Source organism: Alexandromys fortis, unplaced genomic scaffold (genome assembly GCF_014885135.2).
Source record: "Alexandromys fortis isolate MF-2015 unplaced genomic scaffold, M_Fortis_MF-2015_v1.1 scaffold_146, whole genome shotgun sequence".
In the NCBI taxonomy this organism is placed as follows: domain Eukaryota; kingdom Metazoa; phylum Chordata; class Mammalia; order Rodentia; family Cricetidae; genus Alexandromys; species Alexandromys fortis.
The window spans coordinates 3913760-3934408 of record NW_026068042.1 but is presented as its reverse complement, the minus strand read 5'-3'; the positions used below and the strand labels follow the sequence as shown (position 1 = coordinate 3934408).

At 48.2% G+C, this 20649-nt stretch overlaps 1 protein-coding gene across 1 annotated transcript in view; it reads right to left on the bottom strand.

Annotated features, from left to right (window-relative positions):
- The window catches only part of Tacc2 (transforming acidic coiled-coil containing protein 2), a 179699-nt gene that overhangs the window by 12123 nt on the left and 146927 nt on the right, over positions 1 to 20649 (bottom strand). Inside the window, 7 exon segments of the mRNA XM_050165932.1 lie at positions 1359 to 1435; positions 1825 to 1968; positions 11075 to 11246; positions 12435 to 12550; positions 13114 to 13175; positions 17010 to 17211; positions 19526 to 19586. Coding sequence (XP_050021889.1) covers positions 1359 to 1435; positions 1825 to 1968; positions 11075 to 11246; positions 12435 to 12550; positions 13114 to 13175; positions 17010 to 17211; positions 19526 to 19586 — 834 coding nt within the window.

The window sequence follows — 20649 nt, the reverse complement described above, 5'->3', positions numbered from 1 at the left end:
ATTCTCTCTGTATTGTCTCTTCCGATGGAGTGCGTGTGCTCCTCAAAGTAAATACGGTGCTACTTGTTATTCCCTTGCGTTTTTAAATTAAAAATAATAATAATTTTTTTTTGAAAGGTGGATTGGTGAGACGGATCTGCACTATAACCCTGGCTGGCCTGGAACGCATATGGATCAGGCTGACCCTGAACGCACAGATATCTGCTTGCCTCTGCCTTCCAAGTGCTGGGATTAAAAGTGTGAGCCACCATGCCTGGCAACTTCCCCGGATGAATAGTGAGGAAACATAAGCAGCCCTCCGCAAGAATAGTCCTCTGAGGACACAGGGTTCACCTGGTCAATCTAGTTATCAGGAAAGTAGAAGTGGGAAGCAGGGGGGAGAGTGGGAAGAAGTACCGGAAGTAACAGGAAACAGCGGGAAGAACTGGGAAGCAGTGGGAAGTACTAGGAAGAACTAGAGCTAGAATGAGGTTTCAGGAAGATGTGATGATGACCTGGAAACAGGCTGTGATCATCCAAGTTAGTGGTTCTCAATCTGTGGGTCACCACCCGTTTGGGGTTCGTGTATCAGATATTTATTACGATTCACAACAGTAGCAAAATTACAGTTATGAAGTAGCAATGAAATAACTTTACGGTTGGGGTCAGCACCACATGAGGCGCTGTATTGAAGGGCTGCAGCTTTAGGAAGGCTGAGAACCACTGCCCTGTGTGCTTTGCTCGCTGCTGGAAAGGTACACAGGAACGCAAGCTGACTGGAATCGGGGGAGACACTTTCACTGTCTACACATTTATCTGACGGGATTCTTTCTCTCATGTACAGTGTTACTCTAAAAGCACGTGTAGAAGCTAAAGAGACAGCTCAGCAGTGAGGAGCTTATGTTACTCCAGAAGAGCCAAGTTCAGTTTCTAGAACCCACATTGGGTGGTTCTCAGCTATGCGCCAACTTTGGGGAGGGATTTGGATTCCTCTGCTTCCAAGGGCATCTGTATTCACAGGCACAAACACCACACAGAGATACACATAATTATGAATAATGAGCTGGGCATCAGCGGTGAACACCTTTAATCCCAGCACTTGGGAGGCAGAGGTAGGCAGGTCTCTGTGACTTCAAGGCCAGCCTGATCTACAGCGTGAGTTCCAGGACAGCCAGGGCTACACAGAGAAACCCAGTCTCAAAAATAAAATTAAATTAAATAATTAAAAGAAAATCTCTTGAAAACTCCCATGTGAAAATATGAGCCCTGAATAATAACAAAGAATGAAATTCTTCTATAGGAGACCCTGCCGGAGGTGGGGACACCTCAGCATTAATTATCATGAGGTCACAGCAGGAAGTTGCGCTCGCTCCACTGACCTCATTTCCATCACTTCCCGCCTGCTTTCTTCATATTTGTCCCTCCACTCAGAGACTTCTCTCTCCTTGGAGATAACCTAAGATCAGGGAAAGAAGACAGGCAGAGCCCAGATGAGCGCATTCAGTTCCGACCAAATCCAGGACACATCATACACACACAGGATGAAAATATCTCACATAGAGCCAAGATTCCATCCAGGGAATTCTCCAAGCAGGAGAAATAAAGATTACCTAAGGACCACGGGGACGGGGTACCATGATGAGGTATCGTTTACAGCACCTGTTAGCATGGTAACCAGGCAGACCAGAACCCACGTGTGCCACCCAGCCAGCTTGCAGTGTTTAGAGGACAGTCTGTCTCCAAAGAGCAGCTTCCTGGGTAAATACGGCTATTGACAGATAGTAGACTCAGGCCCTGTCCCAGCGTCAAGAATGTGGATGGCCCTTGACACCACCGGTCTCATACCTCTGCTCTGGCAACTTGGAGTGCAGAGTCCAGGTCTGGCTGCTGGAACAGAAGGCCCGGAGGTTTTTCCACCTCGGCGGGCCCGATGCGAGAGTACAAGGCAGTTTTGGAGATGGAGACATCCGGTGGGTGAGCAGCTTCCCTCTGTGGGTGGTTTTGGTTTTCATTAAAGAGAGAAAGAAACAGAACAGTCACCACTAATGGCACCACAGACAGGGTTGCACGCAGGGCCTCGAGAACCGCACTCAACCGCTCGGCTGTATGGTTTTGAAACAAAGGGCATTGGAGGCATGAGAAAATGCAAAGACTCACGGATGGGGGTAATGCCAGGTCCAGGGGATGGAAAGCCTTTATGTTGCACATACCAGGCACACAAAGGGGCTAATGAGATGGCAGCCTCTGTAACTAGGAGCCCTGGGGGCTCAGTCTGTCTGTGGTCTGCTTATCACGGCCATTTATCAGATGCCGAGCCAACTAGGCACTGTAAGCAAAGACCAGCCATTATTCTGTTGGCCCCACTTCCAAAATAAAGTCTTGCTGGAGACTGATTCTGAATGCTGGTCCATATTGCCTGGTTTTGAATAGCTGAAGATTAGATCATTTTTGTGACCTGCCCACATTTAAATTTGCTTTTCATATGTCTCAGTTTACAAAGATGTTATCTGCCCAAAATTTGAAGCCTACTAGTGTATCAGTTTTGTCTGGGTTTGGGAGATGCTGCCATTAGGTCTGCTCTATAATGGCGAAGGGGAAAGCTGTGGTCAACGACAATATCTATCTGCGTTTCCTGACGAAGTCTGCAGCAAGCAATGTGATCGATGCCCTACCCCACCACCCAATTGATAAAAAGGGGTACATGGCTATTCTTCCTTTATGTAGAACATTAACCAAGTTGCAACACAGTGTTAGGAGCACTGTCAACCAGCATGGCCAGGCTTGTCAGCCTATCTCCACGGCAACAAAAACATCCAATCAACCACTCAGTCCTATGCATTAACCTCCTGGTGCTGGCATGGCTGCTGAAGCTTCCGCCCTCGTTAGACTATATAGGTCAATGCTGCAGTGGGAGGCGAAGGTGGGTGGCCTAATGGGTAGAGCGGGACAGCTCCATCCTTGGAGAACCGGGAGGAAGAACTGAGCACTAAACATAACGCCTCAGCCTTATAGACAGGGGTGAGGAGACAGGAGGGTGAGGGCTGAGAAGTGCACAGAGAAGACGAGAGCTTCAGTGGGCAGGGGAAGGGGTGGAGCTGAAGGTCCAGTGGCAGAACACTTATGAACACAGGAATTGCTAGCCCTACCGCTCCTCACTAGAGTACCAGGGCTAGGGGCCTAAAAAGGGAGATAGAAAAGGCAGGTAGAAGAGCAATGGATAGGACTGGAGGTGACAATTTAGAACCATTAGTGTTCACATGCAAGGTGCACACAAGTTTAGTTATCCTGGAAAAACACCTGCTGGACCTGCTCATCATCCCTGCCTGCCCTGGAGATCTTGAGCTAACCCTCAAGTGACTCACTGACCCGGCCTACCTTCAAGACTTTGGGCTTATCCTCTATCCTCAAATGGCACTCACGGACCACCTGATTCTCACTGCTCATGACTGCCCTGAAATGCCTGGACTCACAGTCAAGTGAGTCACATGATCAGCCGTCAGAGCTAGGAGCACACAGACCTGGTCAACCAGAACAGAGATTCCGTTCACATGTCAGATGGGATGCCACATATGTCTTTCTCAGTTTCTGGTCCCAGAGAAGTCTGTTTCTAGGACATCTACCTAGAGTACAAGCTACCAGCCCCTGGCGGCAGGGCAGAGGCTCTGCGTGAAGGGTTTAGCTCTGTTCTTGGAAAGAGGCTGCTTCACTGAGGGAAACGTCCCAGTAGTAACCAGAAAAGCACAGCCCAAAACAACCACTCAGTAATTGCAGTTAGAAAAGCTCACAAACACAAGATTATACAGAGAACTTGAAAAGAAAAAAACAAACAAACCCTATTCTCTTCACTTTTAAATGTGCTCTTTAAAAAAATGGAGCTAGGAGGGGGGTTGAAGAGATGGCTTAGTGGTCAAGAGCACTAGCTGCACTTCCAGAGGATTCAGGTTCAATTCCCAGCACCCGTATGTTGGCTCACTTTGTAATTCCAATCCCAGAGGATTTGACACCCTCTTCTGGCCTCTATGGGCACTAGGTATACACATGGTGCACATACAATCAGGCAGGTGAAAAACCCATAAAGTACACTTTTTAAAATCTGAGAAAAAAATAAATAAAATTTCAAAGTGAAGACGATGTTGGAGCTGTTAAACTCAGTCTGGAACTTCTGCAGACAGATGCAGGATGTGAGAGGCTGGGCCTAAAGGTTTTTCCAAATGAGATTCAATTCTACCTCAGAGTAAAGCAGCTCCTAGCAGTGCGAGAGAAAAAGAAATAATGAAAATGAATTTCATATTACACAGGGCAGGAGCTAAATATGACCAAGGGACATATCAGAGATGGTCAACGTGCCTGATGTCCTTTGTAAAACAAGGACAGGGTGAACAAATAAACAGAGATTTCTAAACGGGTGCAGGAGTCAGACCCCAGGCGCCACCCTTCATCCACAACCACTTGGCATCTTCAACAATAGGGAACGAACAGTTTCGGGACCACCTCAACTCCCCCCGCCTCTTCCAGTTATCTGTGGGATGATGAACTTCAGGATCCACACCTCGGGTCTTCCTTTCAAGCCATGCATGTTTCCAAGTGAAAGTAAAGGTTTGTCTCTCACTAATATTTTAAGATCAGTTATTTTTATACTCAGCGCCGTTTTTCTCGCAGTTAGACCTGCTGCTTCACGCAGGCCCAAACGCCACCAGTTCCAAAGGCACAGATCTTCGCTGCCACCTTCAACCCTCTATATGCCGTCTCTAGCCCCGGAAACTGTTAAGTTCCTCAGGCCACTATCTCTTTTTCAGATTCTTGGGCCATGCACTCAGGCCTATGGTCCTTGCCTTAGGATTTGGGGGCAGGACATCGTCATCATGACACTGTTCCCACAGCAGCAGGAGACAAGCTCGGGTCTGAGACTTCGGAAGCAATGAGGAAGGGCCACACAGGTGAGGTCAGGCACCAGGAAAGCCAAGCTAAAGGCTTGAGGTCTTGAGGAGGTATCTGGGCCATGCAGCACCATCCAGGCAGGAAAAGGACATCCAAATTGGACAGCGGGCGGTTTCCAAGCGCAGGCGTTGCAAGCGCAGATGAGACACTTGGAGACTCGGCCCCACACTTCAGTCCCACTCCGTGGAAGGCATCATCACTAGATACCACGTAGCTGTGCCTGCCCATCACGTCACGACTCTGCCTCCCAGGCTAAAGTACAGGCTCCAACCACAGATTCAGAAGCAGGAGAGCAAACTGAAGCCCCTAGACTATTCCTCTGTCAGTCTTCTTGGGGCTGTTTTGTGCCTTCCAGGGATGTGTCCCAACTTAGGACTAAGCATCGAATGGTGGAGGAAGGAGTGACTTCTATGAGATGAGAAGCCCATGAATAATGATGCTGGTATCCTTGACAACAATTCACTGCCCTTGACCGGATGCTGGGCGGCTTGACAACAATACACGCCCCGCTCTTGCTCCGGCTCCTGTCAACCTAGGCACCTGCTCACCTAAGCCAGGTCTCTTGAGGGAATCCCACACAGGCTCGCCCTCCATGTGGGGACTGTTCCCAATCTAAAGCTTGCCGTTTGGATGATCATGTTCCTAAGTTGCCTGAACACATCTTTCCATCTTCCATCTCCATCTTGGCCCCCTTATCCAGGCCAACTGGTCTAGAGCTTATAATCAGTTTGTCATGCATGCAAAATTTGCCAGTATGCCCGGGATACCCATACCTTGGAAGGCCAGAGACAGGACTGCTGGGCATTGAACTCAGGGCTGCTGCATTACATATTGAGAGGGCTTACTCAGACTTATCCCTTGGAAGACTAATAGACACAAGTGGGAGAAACAGAATAAGAAAAGCACAGCCCTGAGAAAGTGGGAGGGGGAGTTACTGTGTGAAAATAATTTTTTTTTTCAATTATAAAGCGGGACAGGGTGTGTGTGTGAACATGGCTTTGAGAAGGGGTAAGGGGCAATCCAGGAGGTGTTGGAAGGGCAAACGTGATCAAAATACATTGTATGCATGCGTGACATTCTCAAAGAATATTTTTAAAATAATAAAAAGTAAAAAGAAAGCAAGCCACGGCCCGACACCATCCCCAGCTCCTAGGGACGTTACCCCGTTTCTCACTGATTCTGAGCAGAGGACACAGATTGCTCGCTGCAGTTCTATGGGGGCTGACCCAGCACCATCCACCTCAAAGATGCTCTCAATTTTCATCCCCTCGAAATTATGCCCTTCCTCCCAAGTGACTCCATTTTTTTGTGATCCATAATTTTTTTTTTCGGGGGAGGGGGTGTGTGTCTTTTGTTTTGTTTTTTGAGACAGGGTTTCTCTGTGTAGCCCTGGCTACATAGAGAACTTGGAACTTGCTCTGTAGACCAGGCTGGCCTCGAACTCAGAGTGATTAATGGTTTAGAGAGGTGTGTCAGGAAAATGGGATTTCATCACCCATGTCTGAGACTCCAGGGCAGAGAGGGGCCACCAAGCAGACACCGGAGAGAAGGTCACAAGGGAAATCCCCAGAGTGAGGTCAACGGATCCCCCAGGGGCTGGTTCCAGTCAGAGCATCTATTTTCCATGTTCTGTGATCTCCAGGTGTTTTCCAAAAGTGATACATATTATTATAGGAAATGTCCCTGCCCCCAAGGTGGCGCCAGCTCTTCCTTGACAGAGCTTCCCCAGCTCTCACTTCTGAAAGACAGCAGGGTGGGGAGGGCCTTCTTCCTCTCAGCCTGCAGTCCGTGTGGCGGTGCCATCTAAAGCAAAACCAGAACACACGTTCTGAGGCTGCCAGAGACAGGACGTTGGCTCTTAGCTTCTGAAAGTCATCTCTGGTATCTTCGTAGGAGGCAGGGTACTCTCCTTCTAGAAGGTTTTGTACTTGGCCGGAACTACTTATCAGAATATGTCCAATTCTACTTTAATATTCTCCGGGGCAGGAATACACCGTACATACAATGGTCAAATTTTTTTTTAATTTATTTATTTTTATTTTATGTGCATTGGTGTTTTGCCTGCATGTGTGTCTCTGTGAGGGTGTCAGATCTTGGAGTTACAAACAGTTGTGAGCTGCCATGTGGATGCTGGAAATTGAACCCCGGGTCCTCTGGAAGAATAGTTAATGCTCCCAACCTCTGAGCCATCTCTCCAGCCCCCATGGCAGCCAAACTTTAGGCAATTCACTCTATCCTAAAGTTATTCTGCAAAGATCAAGAAATAAATCTGGCAGGGCTGGGTTGTGGGCTGGTGGGGAGCAGGGTCCTCTGCGCTTGCTTTCTGAAAATCTCCCTTCCGCGGCAGTTCAGCTCAAGTTTATACTTTGGCAACAAGAACACAGACACCTCTGAGCTTTCTTTCTTGTCCCTGCCCTGTGTTCCACTGTTCCCAGTCTGGACATCCACACTACTACCACCTCCAGTCTCCAGGAGGGGACCCAATTTGGGCTCTAGCTAGGGAGATCTATGTGTGTGTGCTTGGGATTTCTGTTCCTATTCACAGTTGGGAGAGCCTCACAAATGATCTGCTCTACGAGATAGAGATGAACAGGCCTGTCCATTGGTGACCCCGGTTCTGGCCCCCACAGGCTGGCGAACTCTGGACATGCGGCCCCGACTCTAAATCAGACTTAGCTCTGCTCTCCCAGAAGTGCTGTGGAAGATCTGAACAGGAAACGGAAGCCAAGTGCTAGCTCATAGCAGCCCCTTTTGCTAACGGCACACCGGCATGTTGGACATACAGGCGCAAGGCTACCATCCACAAACCCCCACCATCCCCACCACAGGCAAACCAGCCTCATCTCAGAGACTGGAAAACTGAGGCTCAGCAAGATTCACTAATTCCTTCAAGGCTCAAACTACCAAACAAAGCGGGGTTCTGCCCTGGTCCAACATCAAATTCACTGGGCTGGTCAAACTCAGGGTGGGCAGAGTGGGGCTGAGGTCACAGCTCACTGGCAGCTTGAGGGTGAGATGCCACCTACACGTCATCACCATACTGCTAGGAATTATTACCCTAGGTCTAGAAGCAGAGGAAAGACCCCGAATGTCTTATCAACATCACATTCCACGCAAAAATCAAGGGCTGGAACGTTCAGGTCTGCAAACCAAATGGCCTGCTACCCCTTCTGTGAAGAAACATCAAAAGCCTTTTCCTGGGATAGGCTGCTTCTGCATGCTGCCATTCCGTATTAGCAACAGAGTGACAGAGAGGAGCCGCTGTGGAGAGGGTGTGCCCCGCAGGCTGAGATGTCAACTGCGTCTCTTTGTCCTCGTCTAGACCACCATTCAATGTCTGGAGCAAGTCTTGTTCTCACTTCCTACTTATCGCCTCTTAGTAAAGTTAGTTAGAAACTTCCAGAAGACAGGAAAGTTACAAATTATCCCACAGAGAGACAAAGGGCTCTTCCGGTCCTGGTGAACTAACCAGTTTTACATATAACTAGCCTGCCAATATTAACTCGCTCAAAGCCTTTTTTATTCCCTATTCCCTGTGCTCTGTGGGGCTTTTCTCCCGCTCTCTCCTCCACTCTCCTCTGCCCGGCTGCACTCCCTCAGTCCCACACACGTGCTCAGGGTGTGTTTGCGCAAGAGTCACACTTTTAGCTATAGAGAAATCACACTCTATGGGACACCCACAATGCCCGCCTGGCCAGTGGTTAGCAAAGCAGCCCTGGGACCCCGCGGCACACACAGCATTCCCAGAAAGCAGTGCACTGCAGTGGCAAACGGGTACCTTGGCGTCCTGGCGGCTGCGGGAAGCCAGGGCGATCTGCCTGGCCAGCTTCAGGGCTTCTATTCGCATGATGGCAAACTCTAACTCCTCCTGCCCAAGGGGTAGGGGGTGAGCAGACCATAGGGAAAGGCATCAAGACAGACAGAAGGTTTTCCACATCCAGGGATGAATGTGCCACATAAATGCATATGACAGCGATCGTGGGAAAACATACGCTCAGCTTTCTCTCACAACCAGCACCTCAGCAGATCATGAAACAGGGGTTTCATTTCCTTTTTGGGAAGAAAAACCCACCACCAACAAAACCCCACCCCTTTGAAGGTGTGTCAAGAAAAACCATGCAGTCGGATGTAAACCGATTTTCCAAACAGGATGGCAGCTTTTACTCTATGGCAGTTTTTGACTTCTTTCCTTTTGTTCTTTTAAACGTTGACCAGCGCTTGCTGTCAACAGCCAGGCATCTCTCAAGAGGCCTGCTAACAGTCTCTCTAGGTTGGCCTCACTTCCTAGGCCAAGGGGATCGCAAATTAAGCTGTTAAATTTCCGCAATAGAGATAAGTATTTTGTATTCCAGAAATAAGATGGAGTCCAGATGTTGTCTCAATGGGAATCTGGGATTGTCTTATGTATTTAAACAGCTTGGCCTGACCTGATACCTTTGGTGTAGTGAATAAATCATAAACACGGCCTGTGGGGCTATCAATACATCAGAGAAATGACTATTGGGGCCAATTTCACAATAGAAATAGAAACAGTCCGTTCAGTACGTAATCACACAATGTGTATAATTCTGGCATCCCGGCTCTAGCACACATATGTACCAGTGTCTGAGATGAAATACTTCAACAGGACATTCCCACTACCGCCTCATTAAGTTCTGCCTCGGCTCAGAATTTGGCTCGGGGGTTCATTTTCTACTGAGGTTTAGACAAACTCCCAAAAGGTCACATACGGGCTACAAACCTGAAGTTTCTGAGCAAATACTGGGGGGTTCTTTTCTGCTAAGTCAGGCTCCAGATAGTCAAGTGCACCACAGAGAGAGGCAGGATGGGCCAGCCTGCTGAGGAGGGCATCTGCAGACGCAAAGGCACCCTCCGGAGCTGTCTGAAGGCCGGCGGAGAGGAAAATGGAAAATAGAGGGGAGTAGAAAGATATTGATGTCAAGCAAGGACCACACACACACAGTGCGCATTGCTGCATTACGGCTAAAGAGAACACCAATTAGTGGCCAATACTCAGATTGCCATTTGGACTGAGACCGGCAGGCCCCGCTCCTCCTCCCAAAAAGCTGCACCTCAGCCCCTGGTCAAAGTCACCTTGTCTCCGAGTCAGAGCAGTGGAAGTCGCATAACCATTGCTTTTTTTTTTTTAATCTGAAAATCTCCACGAGTCGGGGGCAAGCTAGTTGACGGGTTTTCCAATGCCAACATAGGTTCATCAAAGAAATAGCACCAAGGATAAATATCAAAGAAAGTAAAGTTTGAGGAAGGGCCTTTTTTAGTAGTGAAAAGATGATTTCAAACTAAAAGGTAACTCCTCGTAGATTAGAAAGACTTCCAAACCGGAGGGCAACTTTGCAGGGGTTGAACCACGGCCAAGTCTGCCACAGGATATATATGCGAGATCGATTCACATCTAGACCCTCTAGCTGTTCACTAATGGTGTTTCCAGTATTCAACCCAGCGTCCAACTGCCGTAGGCATAGGAGGTGCTCTGAGAATGTCTGCAGCATGCAGCATGAGACAGATCAAATTGCCTAATATAGAACAATGCACCAACCTGAACAGTTTCAAACTTGCATGAAGATTGCTAGGAGGAAGGCAAAAGAAAAAAAATATAATCGAGCCAACTTGGTTTGTTTAGGACACGTGGAAGACTCTCACATGGATATTACACACTCTAGGGAGAGCACACGTAACATACAGGCAGTGGCGACAAAGAGGCCTCATCTCAGGGCCCAGGTCCTACAAGGCTTCAGGAGGGTTTGGATGAGAAATTGAAGCCCTGGACCGTGAACAAGAGAAATCGCCTATCACTGAGACCCAGGATACACACAGCTGATCCCTAAAGAAGGATGGACGATCCTTCCTCTATCCTTGTTTTTCTATACTGGCTAGAGAGGCTGAGCACAGCTCCAGCTTGTCTGTCAGGCAAGTTCCAAGGAGGAAAAATGGAAAACACACCTGAGCAAAATAAAGCAGTTGACTGAGAACTGCACGGCCACCATGGGAAAAAAATGAAGGCCTTTCCCTCGCTGTGAATGCAGGGTCTCACAGGCTGACTGACCACTGTGGTCCAGAGTCAGAGTGGGGCCCGCAACTAGGTGAGGAGTGACCTCAACAGAGGGCGGAGCCACAGAGCCCCTCAGGCAACACTTACAATCTCAATAGCCTCTGTGGGGGTGCCCAAGGCCATGGCTTCCAGCTCCTTCTGGGAAGATTTCTCTGGCACCTGCAAGAGAGGCTCCTGGTTGGAGACCAGGCCTCGTGTGACAGGATGCTGGAGTTTTGTTGCAGCGTTCACAAGGGCTTCAGTCTCCTCAAAACTTGACCTGAGGAAAAGAAGTCAATCATTAGAATCATCTCCTTGGAGACTCACAGAAGTCTTAGGAAGCTCTCAACATCCCACAAAATCGTCCCTTCCAAGTCTGTGTCCAAGGAAAGACAAAGGCCAGGACCTCAGTAGCCATCCACCTAGAGGCAGGCTACGGTCCAGCCATGTTTAAGGGCCAACCGACAAGAGAAGGACACAATACAGATGCCTTTGGCAAGGGGACTGAGCTCTGGAGTTCAGGGACCAGCCACTTGTGTGTTCTGTTGGAAGGAGGCTGGGTATCACTCCTGCTTTTCCTTTTTAGAAAATGGAGACAGGCACCTTTGAGAAGATAAAGTCAGATGCTACATGAATACAAAGCATTCCTCCACACAGTGCCTGCCACACGGGGCCACTCCTGGAGAGATGGCATCACTGTCCTAACACCTGCCACCTGGACAGAGCTGGGTCTGCGAGGCCCACAGTAAGTCTGAGAGACCAAAGCATGAGCTTCCAGTCCTGCTCAGCACAGAGCAAGCATCCAGGGATGGATGGGACAACCTAAATGATGGAGCAATGCCGTATATTTTCCCAATCAAAGGTTACGCCTTTCAGAATGTGGACACTGGCACAGGCAAACATTAATATCCGCGTTAATAAGAAATGTCTGCCGTGCACGGTACATATGCTAGGCACTCTGACACCGGCTCTCCATACATCAGCTCCTAGAAGCCAGGTTCCTTATGTCTGCCACTTAACCGCCCTGGGGACAGACAGTCCTCTTTAATCTCCCCAAATCCTTAGAGGTCACTTTACTCCTCTCACTTTACACAGGGAAACTGAGGCATAGGATGCCCAAGTAACTCCCACCAGATACGGAGATGGGACTTAAGTTTTCAATGTTGTAGTACATTGTTCCTATTGGATAGATGACAAAGTAGAGTATGAACACTGTGTGTGTGTGTGTGTCTGTCTGTCTGTCTGTCTGTCTGTCTGTCTACTAGAGGGTACTGCCAGTCAGCCTCTTCACCTTCATTCACAGGGCCCTCAGAAATAGCAGTGATGCATCTGTGCCCTTGTGGGCAGACCGAGTTAGAGGCTACCTGCAGACATGCAATGGAATGAAGTCAGAATAACAGTGGGAAGGTAGACAAAAACTTGGGGGCCTCTGGCCTAAGCCACAACTCTCTCATCATAGAAATCATACCCCGAACATGGAGTTGGGGAATCCGACATCCGGACCGGAGGAGACTTGACGGGGCTCTCCTGCGAGGTGTCAAACATAAGGTACAAGGCCTGCTTCTTCGGAGTGTCATCTTCCTGCTGCAGGAAGCAAAGTCACACGTCCCATTAGCTGGGCACAGTGGCCTGAGTCTGCCACCCAAGTGAAGAGAGCACTCACTGACAAGAAACAAGCAAGCCTTCAGTTTTCTCTCGCTCCCGGGAAGAGATGAGAAAGCAGGAGGGAACCAGGAGAGGGCCAGGAGGGTGGGAGAGTGGGACCTGTGGAGATCTAAGGTGAGAATAGCCCACTGGCTCTGCTATGTGTCCTGTCCCGGCAGTGTTGAGGATGCAGAGTTACCCAGCCACGCTCTCAGTCCTCACAAAGGAGTGGGGGAAGACAGCATGCTGACCCCAGTAATGAGCGCCACCACTGAGGCCCTGTGGTGGTCTGAATGAGACGTCCCCCATAGTCTTGGGCATTTGAATACTTGGCCCCCAAATGATGGTGTTTGGAAGGTTTAGGAGGCAGGGCCTTGCTGGAAGAAGCTGTGTAACTGGAGGCGGGCTCTAAGAGTTTAAACTCCTATACCCTCTTGCTTGTGATTCAAGACATGCTGGAAACCCCACAGAAGCTGCTAGGCCAGGGTAGAGGAGGAACTCACGGGTAAGGAGGAGCCAAGCTTTTCCATGTATTCGATTTCATAGGAGTTTCTGTAGTCCAGCTCTGAAAACCAAAAGGCGAGATGAGTACCTGGGAGACTGAAGGACCTGGCCCAGCAGGGGGTGTGCTGAGTTTCGGGGGACCCAGCCCCCAGTGAGACACAGTTCAGCTATCATCAGTCTGTGAGCATCCTCCTGGTGGGAGTTATTGCCCTTAGGAATATGAATGAGCCCCAAGGAAATGAAGCCACGTGTCCACAACACACAGGTCTGCAATGGGGGACCCATGCACTTCTATTGTGTTCAGACTGGAGGGGATAGGAGTTTGGGGGAATGGTTTTTTTTCCTAACTCTCAAGGGCTGCACATAGGATGACATAGCGCAGTGACATCTTGGAACTGTACTGCACCCGTCCCTCTCTGTGTATTCAGTACCCTCAGGACAGGCAACACTTCTCCGGGGTTGCTTCATCAGCTAGTCATTTTCCCTCAGTTCTACTGGTAGTTTCGGGGCTGAGATAGATCTGACGTTTTTGAGGTTTTAGGGATCTCTCTTAAGGTCCCGTGATCACAGTTACTAAGGAGAGTACGTGGGTTCAATGCCTGCCTGGGCTATCGAGTTAGGTTCAAAGGTAGCCTGGACAAGGAGACTTTTGTCTAAAAGTGGGGAATATTAAGAGGGTTGGGGATGTTGTTTTAGTGGGAGTGCTTGACGGGAGTGTACAGCGCCCTGAGTACCATTCCTAGTACAGGGACGGAGGGAGGGAGGAGATACTTCTCATCTGCTTTAAATTCTGACCCCCTGAGAGCAGGCATGCAGATGAAGTCAAGTAGCACCCTCTCACTCCAGGCCACATGCAGGTGGCAGGCTGGGAACAGTTCCACCATTAGCACCAAGTAGCACTTGTCTTCACAAACTCAGGGGGCGCTGAGGCACTGAAGGATAGGGCTACTTCACACTGAAGAGGTCCATAGTTATGTTTAAAGGATCCTCTTGTATCCAAGGACCACTTGGGAGAATGACCTCATCCCGTGGCATCACAGAGCAAAGAGGAATGGACCGTTTGCCAGAATCTAATTGCTAGAGCTTTTACTAGGGAAGAGCCCTGGGCGGGGGACGAAGCGTCTTCGTTTCTTAGAATGAAGTCTAAGTCCACCTTACTGAACTGCTCTGTGCCTGCTGATTCAACAAAACGAAACTCGAAGTGCCACACTGTCCTGGGTGACATGACAAAGCGTGACAGGAAGTCCTGCAGTTGGTCATACACTCCGAAGAATGATGGCCAGACTTACTGTCGCTCAACCTAACATTTTTCTTTAAACTCAAGCGATGTTTCATTAAGGGGAGATGGACAGAGAGCCCTGGAGGAGGATGAGGAGACTACGCTCACCTTCTCCTGCCCCCTTCTCAGTCTCTGTCATGAGACAGCCTTGGATGCCCACCCAGGCAGACAGCAGTTGTGTGTAGAGGCGCCAAGTGACTATGCAGATTTGTGGGTCTAAAAACAATTGTTCAGGGCTGCAGAGATGGCTCAGTGGGTAATAGGCACTGCTCTCCCAGAGGACGGGATTCAGTTCCCAGCACCTGCACAGAATGGCTCACAACCACCGGAAACTCCAGCTCTTTAGATCAAATGTCCTCTGGACTCTAAGGGCACCCATAAACACATGATGCAGAGAAGCTCATGTAGACACCCATGCACACGAGGGCAGGGAGCCTGGTCTCCTCTCATCAAACAGGATATAACGATGAAGCCAGGCAGGCGCCTGCACAGATCACCTCAGGCCTTCTCAGTGTGCAGCCTCTGTTTCCTGTCTTAAAGTGGGGAACTACAGGATCTGGCACAGAGCTCAGAGGAAATGAAGCCTTGCATGCAAAATGATAGGCCCCACTTTCCTCTCCTCTCCTATAGAATTACCACGGCTGTGCATGTGTGTTCAAATAGTAATTATGACGTCCAACCCAATGTTTCCTTTTCCTGTGGTAACTTCTGAGGGATGAAGTCTCGCCTGCAGCTGCAGCCCTGAGCTGACTCACTCTGAAGACCATTATCAGCGTCTGCCACTAAGAGAACAAGAGGGAAGACCCAACGAGAGGCTTCTCCATCCAGAGCGTTACAGAAGTGGTAACAGCAAAGCCAATGCCCCCTAAAGCCACAATGTCTTCATGTGAGTGGGTGGATTCTCCAACACCCAAATCTTTACTGTCATTTCCTAAGGAGGCAGATTTCAGAGTTTTGTCTCGAAGTTAAAACTATCATATGCCTATTTTCAGAATTCTCTCTCTCTGTGTGTATGCATGTGTGTATAAATAGTCTACATGTATGAATGTGGGTGTTTGCACACCACAGTGCATGCATAGCTTGCCATTCTTTGCCCTCCACTTGTCTGAGGCGGGCTTTCTTGTTTTGTCTCGTTTCTTCAGATAAATATGGCAGGCTAGCTGGCCTCGGAGCCTCTGGAGAGTCTCCTGTCCCTGCCCATAGCTCCCCGTATTGCACATGTCAGGCTTTTGACAGGGATTCTTGGGGTTCGACCTCAGGGTCTCACACCGGCACAGCAAGCACCTTTACTCCCCGAGTCAGCTCACGAAGCCCTCCCTATTGGCTGGATTTTTGCAGAAACAGTTGTCAGAAAGTTTAGTGACTGTGTTAGCACGTGTCAACACACACACTCCCAGATCAAATGTGTTTAATTCTCAGAACAAGCCCAAGCTTGTTTCTATATGCTTTTTCTGGTGTTCACATTTGTTTGTTTTTTAATCTAGCTTTGGACTCAAGAGAGGTGGGCCAGCAGGGAACTGGAAATGATATCAAGTGGGAAGTGAGATGCTTGTGTCCAAATGTCCTCGCTGCTTCTGGGACATTAGGCTTCTCTGGTCCCTACACTTCGTGCGGGTGATGGCTGCTGCAAAGTTCAAACTGACTGCGCCGATGCTCAGCTGTTTATGTACCCTGGCCTTGCGTTTATCTCAAACCCATCTTTAGCACCTATGATGTTCATAGTAGTTAGTGTGGGGACATGGAAAGGAATCAGAATTGTTGCCTTCAGTAAACAAACAGCCCAGTAATGAACAAGAAATGCACACACATCTTCATCATGGTGCGAAGAGCCCCCAAATCAAGCATTAAAGGCAAGCAGGGAAAGGAGTGGATATCCAGGTAAAGGTTGAGACAGGCAAAGGTGGGAAAGGGAGAGTGAGCTTCTGGTTCTCCTGTTTCTATCTTCCAGACTGCTGGGATGATAGGTGTGTGCCTCTACACCTAGTACTTACACAGTGGGGAGTTAACCCAGGGTTTCATGTGTGCACACGACCAACTGAGTACACCCCAGCCCTAAGATACATGAATTATTCAAGTCAACCAGAGAGGAAGCAGAAACTGAATACACAGCACAAAGGAAGACACTGAGATACAAGTGCTTGGGATCTTCCCAAATCAATCAAGTCCTCATTAGCAAGCCTGGGGAAAACCTATGGCTCCAGGCTTGGTTCAACTGTGTGACCATATTGTCTGACCAATCTGTAGAGGATAGGAACAATGATGGCACCAAAAGACCCATAGGTGGGTTGACCTATTAGTCAAAGTTCTATGCGACCGAGGTTCCTTTGGAGCTGTGTCTTTCAAAACTACAGAAGGTATCAGAAGTCATCCAGCCAAGAACAAGCAAGTGAGGTTTCAGGATCTGGGTTAGAGGGGACTAGTCTGGTTCTCAGCAGGCATCATGTGGTCAAGGGGCAGCAGCTCTCAAGCCTTAGCTTAGCATACAACGGGAGGTGTACAGGCTGTCACACGGGTGATGGTTACCTGGCTGGCAAGTATCTTTCCTGGCTCTTTGCCCCCTAGCGACAGTATTCTCCAAGGCAAGGTGTGGGTCGGGCTGGCCACCGAGTTGCTTACCCTCTGAGGGCGAATTGAATTTGGTCTCATTTACAAAGTTAGACAGATCCGAGGGCTGTGGGAAGTCCTGTTTGTCAGCATCCAAGTCTACTGTCATACACGTCCACTTCTGGCTGGTGACGGCCAGTTTCTCCTCGTCTGTGGCTTGGACCACCGCAGAGATTGCTGGGGGTGCTTCCGGTGTGGCAGCTGGAGTGGAGTCCTGTGAGGAGAGGGGACAGTCTGTTCTTTGATCCAGTCTCAGAATCCATGCCCCTCAAATCAGGGAAACCCCTTCATTTGTCTCCCCAGGACTCTGATCCACAGTGTCCCCAGAGGAAACATTCCTCTATTGATCTCCTTTATTGATGATTGATTTTAGAGAGTGACCATGGCTTTACCAAAATTAATTAATTAAAAAGAAAGCTAGACATGGTAACTCCTGTCTGTAACCCTAATTAGGCAGAAGGATTGCTGGGAGTGTGAGGCCAGAATGGGCAAGGATGTAAGACCCTTTCTCTAAGGACTGGGCATGTGGCTTAATGGTATGCTGCTTCCTTAACTTGTATGTGCACAGTCCTGGGCTCAATACCCAGCACTGAAAAACAACAACAAAAAGCCTCAGTGTGGTGGTTCACCTCTGAGATCCCAACATTCAAGAGACTGAGGCTAGCCTGGGCTATGTAGTAAGTACCAGGCTAACCTGAACTAGTTTGAGACCCTGTCTCAAAACAAAACAATACAGGCTGGAGAGATGGCTCAGAGGTTAAGAGCCCTGGTTGCTCTTCCAGAGGCCCTAAATTTATTTCCCAGTACCCACCTGGTGGCTCATAACCATCCATAATGAGATCTGGTGTCCTCTTTTGGCATGCAGGCATATATGCAGGCAGAACACTTTATAAATAATAAATAAATCTGTTATAGGATAATGCTCTTGTACCCTGCAAAGATTTATCACTAATATTGGTTTAATAGCCAGGCAGGAAATATAGGGGGGGGGTCAACCAGACTAGGAGAATTCTGGGAAGAGGAAAGGCTCAGTCTGCAGTTACCAGCCAGATGTAGAGGAAGCAAGATGAGAGTGCCTCATTGAGAAAGGTACCAAGCCACATGGCTAAACATAAATAAGAATTATGGGTTAATTTAAAATGTAAGAGCTAGTTCATAATAAGCCTGAGCTAACAAGCCAAACAGTTTATTATTTTTCTAAGTCTCTCTATGTGTTTTGTTGGGACTGAAAGGCTGCGGGACTGGACAGGACAAAAACTTCTGTCTACATAAATCTTTTTTTTTTTAAATATTTATTTAATTATTTATTTATTATGTATACAATAGTCTATCTGGTGTATGTCTACAGGCCAGAATAGGACACCAGACCTCATTACAGATGGCTGTGAGCCACCATGTGGTTGCTGGGAATTGAACTCAGGACCTTTGGAAGAGCAGGCAATGCTCTTAACCACTGAGCCATCTCTCCAGCCCTACATAAATCTTTTAAAAAACAAACAAACAAAAACAATAAATAAGTCTCTGTCTTGATTATCTGAGACACTTGTGCCATCAGCACTATCTAACAGTCCTCCCACCAGTTCTTATGAAAAGAAGGGGGTTTTACTGGGAGAACCCAGGAGAGAGTTACAGCTGGACCTGAAGTCTCCTATTCCTGGAGCTAAGGTCCTAGTATGTTCTTTCACTTCCACCTGGTCAGCAACTGAAGCTGGTTTGAATATAAAGGTCAACTTGTCTTATAACCCAGAACGGCAAGCCTACCTGAGGATTACCTTCCTCAGGAAAAATGAGGATTATAAGGCATGGTATGAGCTTGTTAGAAATACCACTAAGAGGGAAATAGACTCATAATGAATTTAAGCCCCCACTTCTTTTTCTTAAAGATTTTTGTGTATATAAGGGTTTTGCCTGTGTGTCTGTATGTGCATCATGTGTGTGCAGTACCCACAGAGGCCAGAAGAGGGTGTTAGAATCCTCGTACAAACAGTTGTGAACCACCATGTGGGTGCTGGGAACTGAACTTGGATCCTCAGCAAGAGCAGCAAATACCTTTAAATCGCTGAACCAGCTCTCTAAGCCCAAGCTTCTTAAGAGTAAACATCCCTCATCTTCCTACTGTGTGGCATAATTTGGTGTTCTTTATACATAATGAGTCTCCACCCCTTTTCTCACTCTGTGTCCATTGATCTCAACTTGATGCAAGTTCTCAGCAGGCTAAATGGTCAGAAAAGACAAAAGAATTCCTGCTATAAAATCTAGCCCTCATTTTCAATTAATTCCTCTCAGCACACCTTGATCTCTATCAAAGTGATGTGGATCAAAACACTCCATGCCATAAAGAGAAAAAAAGGAAAACTCTTTTCTCCCTGTTTTTTGGTTTGCATGTATGCATGGCTCATGTGCATCTGTGCAGGAGTGTGTGTGTGTGTGTGTGTGTGTGTGTGTGTGTGTGTGTGTGTGTACAGACAAAGCAGCATAAACTTCCTGGTCAGCAGTGTAATACTCAAGGGATCAAAGGAGTGCTGTACCTGAGAAGGCGGATCAGACAGAGGGGACCTCTTTGGTGACTTCTTCACCCTAAAAGTGTCACTGTAAATAAAACGGAAAATGTAAACACGGGGTCACAGATCATTCCCAAGCACCCGGCAACCACCCAGCGCTCCCGCCTACCCAAAAGCTCATTCTGACTTTTTAGCCGATATTATTTTTGCCCCCGAGGGGAAGATCCATCAAGCCAGAGACCTTTAACAAGAAGCCACTTTGGAGAGCTGACCCAGAAAAATGCAGCTAAATTTAACTAACCCTTCTTACTATCACGCAGCGAAGTTGTGGTGAGGAGAATCATTTCTGAGCCAGCTAAGGCTGGGGGAAGGGCTGCAGGCTCATGACTAATTAACAGATTCAATTTTCACATGGGCAAGGAGACACGGCTCTTAATGAACAGCCAGCCGAGCCTACATGGAAACAGAAAGTTCTGGATCCCGTGGGGATGCAGGAGCCCTTTGTGCTCACAGGAACACGGAGCCCAGTGGGTTCTTCTGCTCTGGAAGCCTGAGTGGGGTTCTGACTGAGGAGGAGTCTCCCTGGCTGCGGGTAACGGACACAACTCCATCCTCTTGTCTCTCCTTTCTCCCCTTCACTTAAGGTGATGGAGGTGGGGCAAACTGACCCCAGGAGAAAGGGGCGAGTTTGAGCATAAATAGTACTATTTGGTCCATTCGTCAGCATGCTCTTGAGGTCATAATCAAAAGTGAAAGCCCTCAACCTGCAAACTGGTCCTCCCATCATCCTGGTGTCCAGCTCTCCCCACTATGGTTTTAGAACCAGGCAAAGCTAGAGCTTAGGTGTGGAGGAGGCAGGGTCCCTCGATTAAAATCCCACCACCCTCCTCTGTTTTCCCTGTTGACTAAGTAGATAGAGAAATCTGATACCCAAAGTTCCTTCCTTGTGTACTCTCAAATACAACGCTCCAACAATGGCATTTGATTATAAAAAAAATACCATAAATGGTTTTTTATAGCATTTATGGCATTTGCCATAAAAAACAGTCCAGTCCCAACATAAGGCATATATTTATTCATGCATATAAATATATAGTTGTTTTATAGTTGCTAAATGACTTGAAAATACTAAAGCGGCTGCTTGAGTAGGA